At 36.9% G+C, this 9,542-nt stretch overlaps 1 protein-coding gene across 5 annotated transcripts in view; it reads right to left on the reverse strand.

Moving 5' to 3' along the window:
* Positions 1–9,542, reverse strand: part of uba3 (ubiquitin-like modifier activating enzyme 3) — a 36,838-nt gene that overhangs the window by 16,305 nt on the left and 10,991 nt on the right. For all 5 annotated transcript variants that reach the window (XM_043708321.1, XM_043708318.1, XM_043708319.1 and 2 more), the window contains 6 exons: positions 7,691–7,773; positions 7,057–7,137; positions 4,793–4,836; positions 1,649–1,713; positions 756–911; positions 24–126 (listed from right to left, as the gene is read on the reverse strand). In XM_043708321.1, coding sequence (XP_043564256.1) covers positions 24–126; positions 756–911; positions 1,649–1,713; positions 4,793–4,836; positions 7,057–7,137; positions 7,691–7,773 — 532 coding nt within the window. The remainder of the gene's footprint in view (positions 1–23; positions 127–755; positions 912–1,648; positions 1,714–4,792; positions 4,837–7,056; positions 7,138–7,690; positions 7,774–9,542) is intronic.

A 9,542-nucleotide genomic window follows, 5' to 3' on the forward strand; every position in this document is an offset into this window, starting at 1 on the left:
AATATTAATTTAGTTAATTATACCTCCAAACGGGATTTCTTTTGGCCACTGCAAAACTCTGACATATTCAATACAATGCTCTGGAAGCCTGGGCATAGAAGCAATGGTACACATGGGAAAGTTAATCTGTAAAATAAATTGTAAAATTATTTTCATCTCTCATAAAATTCAGGATTTACGCTAACTGACAAACAGACGGTTAACTAAAATAATCAATAGTTTAATATTTCTCAGATGATAAAACAAAAATGATACAATTCACCTAAAAATCAATTCCATGTTTCAAACACACGATTTAAGGAAAAGGCAAGTGGAAAAATAACTTTTCTGAAGTGTCTTTCAGTGAGTATTCTTTCAGTGACTAAAAGTAGAGCAACTTTAAAAAACCCAAGAATCTGCTGTGTGTTAGAATGAAATAACATATACTGATCCAAAATATGTTACCATCAATAAAACTGCATTTTAGAAAGAAAATGAATTAGGTATGATTGTATCAAATAGGACTTCATCAGACTTGACAGGGGAAATCAAAAGAACAAGTAGTCAAGTGGTTAAAAAAAGCAGGCTGAAGATCAAAATTGAGAAACTAAGTAACAAATCAGAGACCGGAATTATCTGAAAACACTGAACCAAAAACAGGCTTAGATGCAAATATTTGAAACAGGAGGCAAGTTTTTGTTTTTGGTAACCTCAATCTCTAACTGATCAGGTCCCAAAGACTGGATCAGTAATATTTTCACAAACCTAGAAGTTACCTGAGGAGGGTACAATTCCAGTGTACACTCTATACATGCTGTCAGTCCTGGCAATATAACACGTGCATTACCCTTAAACCCTTCGGTCCCACCATCGATCAATGGTATAATGGAGCTTGGGTCTAGTGTTCCATCTTCAAAGTTCAGCAGTGATATCTATGAAAAATAAAGATGTTTCTTATTAAGAAAAATGGTTTTCACTATCTTCATTTAAATAATCACTTAATTAAAGCACATCATTATTATTACAATCATCATTCAAACTCTCAAGAATGTCAAACTATCAATAACCAGAATACAAATGGCTAGAAAGGCCATTGAGGTGCACTGGTAGTATCCTTATCTATGGGCCAAGAGACCCAGTTTCAAGTCCCACCTGCTGTGGAGGTGAGTAGTAAGAACTCTGAACAGGTGATAAGAAAATATCTACAAATGCCCAGAAAGAGAACTTATTGCACAGCAACCTCTGGGCGAGAAGGGTCAAGCTCAATATGAATCTGCAACCACCCCCTCCCCAAAAGATGTGTTATAACAGATCCAAACAGGACGAGCAAAATAACTACAAATGTATCGAGTGCCCAGATTATCCATTTGGGGAAAAGAAAGGAAACAATAAAACCAGTTGCATAAAGAGGTATGACAAGATGCTGTCTGGTAACTTATTAGGTTGATGACTATTAACTTAATTTAGCCCTAGCTCCATAAGCCTGACCTGCTGAATGAGGAGTTCAACATTTTGTGTCTTAAACTCATCTGGTATTTGGGGGCCTATTCCACTACACCTAAAATTTGTTCTTCTGATGTTTTGTGAATTTCTTCACTGGATTGTTGCTATGTAATTGTTCCCAAGTAATTGCTATTCGCCATTAAATTATTACTGTTACTATTCATACCAACATCCCATTGATCCATCGTCGGGCGATGATAGAATCTAATCCACTAATAACGATATGAAATTCTGAAACAAAAGTAGTACTTTTTACAATGAGTGAGTTGAATCTCCTTCCTCCTTTATTAGTCACTGATTTCCACATTCCAGCTAGATAAATAAACATTTTCAATACAAGTACAATATCAAGTCTCTTAAATATTTCAAAATAGCGTGCAAACAATAATGAGGCCAATGATTGAATATAAGTGAACACAACAATAATTTTGCACACAAAACTCCACAGAATGACCAATTATTTTTCAAATGTTTGGCTTGAAAGGAAAACTGACCAGAATCAAGGAAAGCTTGCTTCTCTATTTAGCATAATACCCTTTAGTATTAATTTGATATAATCAACTCAGTTTAACCTCTCACTTTGAAGACTGCACTTTTATAAATACAGTAACTCTAGGTACAGTTAGTGCACCATGACTTAAGTGTCATAAAGTCTTACAGAATGGACACTAACCCTTTGGTCCAATTCATCTGTCAACCAGGCATCTTAATCTGAACGAGTCCCACTTGCCAGCATTTGGTCCATATCCCTCTAAACCCTTCCTATTCATAAACAAATTCAGATGCCTTTTAAATGTTGTAATTGTACCCAACTCCATCACTTTCTCTGGCAGCTCATCCCATACACTGACCACTAGGCCCTTTTGAAATCTCTCCCCTTTCACCTTAAACCTTTCCTCTAGTTTTAGACTCCCCAACCCTGGGAAAAAGACCTCAGATGTTCACCCAATCCTTGCTCCTCATGATTTTATAAACCTCCAAGGTCACCCTTCAGTCTCTGACGTTCCAGGGGAAAAAAGCCCCAGCCTGTTCAGCCTCTCCCTGTAGCTCAAACCCTCCAGTCCCAGCAACATCCTTGTAATCTTTTCTGCATCCTCTCAAGTTTAACAACATGTGACTAGAACTGAACTCAGTATTCCAAAAGTGGCCTAACCAATGAGTGGCACAGGCGCAACATGACTCCCTAACTCCTTTACTCAATGTCATGACCAATGAAGGCAAGCGTACCAACCTTCTTCACCATCCTGTCTACCTGTGACTCCACATTTCAGGAAATATGCATCTGTAACACTCGTTCTCTTTGTTCAGCAATATTCCCCAGGGCTCTAACATTTACTGTACTAGTCCGATCTTTGTTTGCCTTGCCAAAATGCAACACTCACATTTATCTAAATTAAATTTCATTTTCCACTCCTCAGCCCACTGGATCCCGGTACTATTGTACTGAGAATCTTCTTCACTGTCCAAGACATCACCAATTTTGGTAAAAAAAAACTTTGGTGTCATCTGCAAACTTACAAACCATTCTTCGTATATTCACATCCAAATTATTTATATAAATGACAAAAAGCAGTTGACCCAGTACCGATCCTTCAGCATACTGCTGGTCACAGGCCTCCAGTCTAACAACTTTCACACCAATTTTGTATCCAATTAGCTAGCTCCCCCTGGATCCCATGTGATCCAATCTTACTAACCCTAGTCTACCACACAGATTCAGCAACTGACTTAAAAAAACAAAAACTTGAAAGAAACATACAACTTTTTGTGTAAAGAAAACATGGTTCAAATACAGCAAGCAAGTAGGTGGAGAAAAACAACCTTTTCAAATTAGTTAAAACTGCCTCTTTTCCGAAATGTGTCAGCTTTATTACGAGAAAATAGAACAGTTACACTCAGTCTATTAATCTTGATTGAATTTTGATAGGAATGGTAAGCAGCTTTTAAGGGAGAAGGTTAAATTGTCAAAGCCTGGATCAATTCCATATCCATAAATACACAAAGTCAGTAATAGTCAATGTGTGGAGCTCAGGGGCAGAAACTAGATACTCCCTCCCCAAAATCAGGGATGATACAGCAAATTTCTAATCTAATTAAGGCGTGAAGGATTTTTTGAGGTATGCATGTTGTGATCCTTTTTTGCTTTTGGGGAAAAAAGCTATAGTTTATGCTAGGTTGGAATTTTCCCTTTTAAAAACTAGGTTCCTCTGAAAGAAAAGCAGTTTTCTTCCAATAACTGGAGCATAAAAAGTAGAAAAGGATCAACAAAAAGTTAATTACATAATGGAGTACAGTATGAGAGTGGTGCTTTGTTAAAGTAGACAAATCTGAATTTTAGAACAAGTTAGAGACAAGGTAGACTGCTTTTGAGTAAGAAACAGTTGAAACTGTGTGCTGGCTAATTGTTTAAAACCTGTTAACTGAAGGTCATGAGTGACAAAGTTGAATCTTAACCAAGTAGTTAGTCTTCTGTTTTCTTTTGAGTGTATAAACTTGAATTATTAGGGGTGTAGAAGTGTAAATAAGAGAATGAAGGAGTTCAGTTTACTGAATAAGTAAGTGATCATTGTACTTTTAATATGACAGCGAGAGTGAAGTTGTTAGTTTTCATGTTTTGATTTTTGTGCAGCAAAATTCTTGTTTTGAATGATGAACCTTGTGGCGTAATTCTTGAAGTAAATACTTAAGTTGTCAGATTTCAAAAAAAATTAGACTTATTGAGATCATAAGAGTTAAATTATTTCAGGTCAGTTCTCTGGTTCAACTTGTACCTGTAATATTCAAAAAAATCAACTTGACTATGATGTCCGATGTCACAATCAAATAACTACCACCGTCCAGGCATAAAAATTAAGAATGATCAATTGGGTGAAGCTGGGAATCAACCTAAAAATAGCCTGGCAGGTAGTCAGAAAATCATCAATATGAAAAAGGAAAAAAATATTTTTGGTCATCACAACTTTTTGATGATGGTTAAATCAAAGCATATTGAAATCACAATGGCAATGGGCCATGAATCCACTTAAAGCAGCACAAAAATCTTGTTACAAAATACAAGTATATAATTCTATGTTGGATCTACTGAGCTTCAAGAACTATAATGATTAATGCATTCCATGATCAAATAAATTCTAAACATGGCCTTCTTAAAGTATTATTTATCACAGAATGAACACATTTGCACATAAAGCTGCAAGTACAATTTTTGGTCACTAACTTTAATAGGGTTAGCATCCAAAGAATTTGCACCATTGTTAACAACTGGGAACTGAAAAAAAATTGCTGAATTTCAGACGGAGCCAGTACTTACGTCTGTAAAAGGATTCACTAAAATCTTGTATCTTTTTAAAATGTCTGAGAATACAGTTAAGAATTGTTTCAAATTATATAACTACAGCATATTCGCATTTCAGTTTTGGAACATATCTGACAAGATTTCTTGAACATTTTGACAGTGTCAAACTCCTGCCTTTTCTTTGTAGTCCTGCATGTTGGATACCTATTTAAATAGAATCAATACCCTTTTGAATGCCTCAATTAAAACCAGACCTAAAGTACTCAGTATGTGAAAATGTTTCTCACCTGTACTTTTGAAAAAAAACTTTGGATTCCCAAATCTATGAGGGGGAAACAGTTTTACCCTTTCTATTTTGTCCAGACACCTCATGATTTTGTAAACCACTATGAAACTTTCTCTTAGCTTTTTCCTCTCCAAGAACAGTCCCCAACTTCTCCAATCTAAGTTTCTCATCTCTAAAACCATTTTCTAAAATCTCTTCTGCGCACACACTAATGGATTCGCATCCTGCCTAAAAAAGTGTGTTGCCCAAGACAGAATATAATACTGCAGATGACGGTTAACTAGTCTCCTATATACCAAAAGGTGAATTTAAATTAAATTCAATTAGTTGAATTGAAGTTAGAATTTTTTAAAATCCCCTTTTTGTTTAGTATGCATAGGTTGGTGTGTATTCTTCAGTGTGATAGTTTGAAGAGCATCCCTGTTGCTTACCCTGCTCAGAAATGCTGCAGACGCCATGTAAACGAAGCCACATTTGATCAGACATCCTATCGCTAAAATTCTCCACTGGCAAACATTCAGACAGTGTCTGGCAACTGTTTGAGATGTATGTAGTAACAGTCATTATTTCTCTGCTCAGAAAAATCTGGGCCAATAAATCACAACACAGTTCCTAATGCACAAGCACTCCTGTATTGATTATGCCTTATGGATGCAGTTTTAGCTAAGGATTTAATACTGTCAGAAAGATTATAGCAAATTCCTCATTTGCAAAAAGCCTTTTAGTCTTTGAGTTTAAATTAAAGATGTGAAGTATTTACTGGAGTAGCAGTAGCAGGAAGAAGATGGAGTTCTTACAAATAAGATATTTACGCAAGTTGATTGCCATCTTTGGTGCAGTTTACACCATTGTTCCTTGCTCGACTTCCTGACTCAAGGAAGTCATCTGGTGCCCAATAGATTTGCACTAGTTAGAAGACCAATTAATACATTAATTATCATTATACTCTGCAGTATATGATTACATGAACTAAGATAAATACAGAGAAAATTATATGAATCACATTAACATGTTTAATTGTCATTGCTTTGTTTTTTGCACTTGTGCTACACCAGCCTTTCCAACTTTAACTCTCAGTGCTATGGCAGAACATAAGATCTTACAGTGAGAAAGTACAACACTACACCAAAAAGAGGCATAGCATTGTCCTGTACTAAGTATTAAAAAACTCAAAACTGACCAAATATTAAGTTTGAGCTTATATATACTTTATGTACAAGACAAAATAATGGAAAAGAGAATGAAATTGAAAAGGGATAGATAGAAACAGCTGTAACAAAGTCACAGCAAAATAATGAACTGAATAATCTACTGATACAATCACATCAAACCATGTTACAGTATATCACATTACATCACATACACACAGACTAAGAGGGACACTAGTTCGACTGGGACAATACATCCATCCTGGGACAGGCTAAACAAAGACATACAGTAATTCCTAGAAGCCTGGCAATCAAACCAGAACTCCATTACCAAACATATTGATTTGGACCCCATTTACCAACCCCTCAGAAACAGAACCAGAAGTGCTATCACCCACCACAACAGAACAAGACACAAATAGCAAGCGAGAGAGAACACCAGCGCTTGATCAGAGGTTCACTGATAACGTTACCTAGCATGGTGACAAAACATCCGAGAACAAATCTACCAGCTCAGCTGGTATATCGCTGGTATACAACCAGTATATCACAAGCCGAAGATCAAATTTCACATTTCCCTTCAGAATTGCAGTGGTGTGGAGAATTATGGGCACTTAAAAAACTCCACTAAATTTTACAATAGCTCAATTACCTTGGGTCAGGCAGGGGTTGGTGAGAAGAGGAGACCAATCAGTTTAGAATTTTTTTCAAGAACCTAGTATCTAACGCTATAGATAAGCATTCCATAAAAGAGGTTTACGGTCTTCCAGTTGAAGGTCAACTTCATTTTCAGACCAATTACATCTTATTTTGCAAATGAAATTATTTTCTAAATAAAAGGATACGGTACTACGTTGCAACCAGGAATTCGATTGTTAACAAACTCAGCAGCTACTTCAGCTTTTGGCCTTCCTACATCTTTTGGTCTGTTTCAAAAAAAAAGTTAAAAAGAACAGAAAATCATCAATATCACTCAAAATCTATTTGTAATGGGGGTGAGAAATTAGCTCAAAAATTGCAATGTTCCAAACATATTAGCACACGAAGATTCCTCAAGAATGTCATGGTTCAAGCAGTCAGATTCAGACTGTGCCATACCTAACTTTCTGTATCATATACTCCTTGGTACTGGGTAAACACTACACAAAGAAAGCAAATGAGTACAAGATTTTTGCACATAGTTCAAATGGTTTCATTTAAAGTAAATAAGGCAAAACATTTAAATTTTACATAACTTTTATAAATTAAGCTTTTGTGAATTGCCACTTAAAATGCACAATGCTGCACTCAAACATGTGTTATGGAACAAAAAACTATTTCAATGCAAAAAACATGGACAATGCTACATCTGTACTGGAAATTACATTGGCTTTATAAATTAAAACTCCAACTTTAAAGCAACTTCTACAGAAATTCTTAAGATTTAATTCTGAAATCATAACAGTAAAATTTACAATCCAACTGTATATAAATACTTACCGAAATAAAAATTGTCTGTTCAAATTAGAAACGTCAATTGTATCCATATCAATGACATTTATTTGTCTGAAGCCCATGAGAGCCTGTGATAAGAGGGTGAGATCAATGGCAGCACACAGCAAAGTTATTGAACAATCTTTCTATGCTCAGATTGACTTGAAATGCTAAATGGACTGGGACTATTGGAATGTTGGATAGCTGACACATTACGTAAAATTCACATAAAAATGCTTCATGCTCTACTATAGTATGATTTCTGGTTAAACTGTCCTTTTCAATCACACAAAGGTCAGTAAAATACATCTGCATTAAGCAGTTCATTCATCCTACATAGAAACTTTAAACAATGCAAAGCTCAAATCAAGTTAAATCATGAATTTATTTACAATTGCAGAATAGTGGGAGTTGGCTATAACAAAATTTCTTGAGCATGAGTGGAACAAGAGCATTAAATGACCTGAAAGTCAGTATGAAAGCAAATAATCAGCTGAACAAGCCTTTAGAACGAAAGCAGAATATAATGAAGCCATTAGATTCAAAAGGTGATAAAAGAGAGAGAAAAGTTGGAGTAGTGCTGTCCTCTTTAGCTTACAGGCACACAGGTGCAGACCAGGAGCCAGATAATCATCTGTGTTTAACCAAAACATTGCCACCATCTGTAAAGTCCAAGTCAGGAGTGTGATAAAATATTCATTTACTTGGATTATTACAGTTTCAACACATTCAAAAAGCTCAACATCATCCAGACAAGGGGTAGCACGGTGGCTCAGTGGTTAGCACTGCTGCCTCAGTGTCAGCAACACGGGTTCGATTCCAGCCTCGGGCAACTGTCTGCGTGGAGTTTGCACATCCTCCCTGTGTCCGAGAGAGTTTTCTCCAGGTGGTCCAGTTTCTTCCCACAGTCCAAAGATGTGCAGGTTAGGTGAACTGGCCATGCTAAATTGCCCATAGTATTCTGGGATGCATAGGTTAGGTGCAATATTCAGGAAAAGGAGGGAATGGGTCTGGGTGGGTTGCTCTTTGGAGGGTCAGTGTGGACTTGTTGGGAAAAATGGCCTGTTTGCATACTGGAAGGGATTCTATTTGATTCAATATCCACATTCACTGCCTTCATCAATTCACACAATAGCCTATTTTGTATGTCTAGAAAACAACAAGTTTTTAAAAAAACCTTCTGTTGCTAAATTATTCCTGCTTTCTTGCTCCAACTTAAATACGATAATTTCTAGGAAATGAATACTTTCCTTGTGTATAGCAATTTTAGGTTTAATGGAGCAAAGACACAGGATACTCGCAAATTTTTTTGAATCTACTTCAGTAGAAGCCCAAATATTTCAAACATTAATACAGATACAGAGGGTAATGTTACTTTATGACTGCAACCTCCAATAAAGAACTTAATGAGAATATAAAAGGAGGAGAAAGTGAGGTCTGAAGATGCTGGAGATCAGAGCTGAAAATGTGTTGCTGGAAGAGTGCAGGAGGTCAGGCAGCATCCAGGGAACAGGAGAATCAACGTTTCGGGCATAAGCCCTTCTTCAGGAATGAGGAAAGTTTGTCCAGCAGGCTAAGATAAAAGGTAGGAGGAGGGACTTGGGGGAGGGGCGTCAGAAATGTGATAGGTGGAAAGAGGTCAAGGTGAGGGTGATAGGTCAGACTGGGGTGGGGGCGGAGAGGTCAGGAAGAAGATTGCAGGTTAGGAAGGCGGTGCTGAGTTCGATGGATTTGACTGAGACAAGGTGGGGGGAGGGGAAATGAGGAAACTGGTGAAATCCGAGTTCATCCCTTGTGGTTGGAGGGTTCCTAGGCGGAAGATGAGGCGCTCTTCCTCCAACCGTCGTGTTGTTGTGGT

Source organism: Chiloscyllium plagiosum, chromosome 18 (genome assembly GCF_004010195.1).
Source record: "Chiloscyllium plagiosum isolate BGI_BamShark_2017 chromosome 18, ASM401019v2, whole genome shotgun sequence".
Classification (NCBI taxonomy): Eukaryota; Metazoa; Chordata; class Chondrichthyes; order Orectolobiformes; family Hemiscylliidae; genus Chiloscyllium; species Chiloscyllium plagiosum.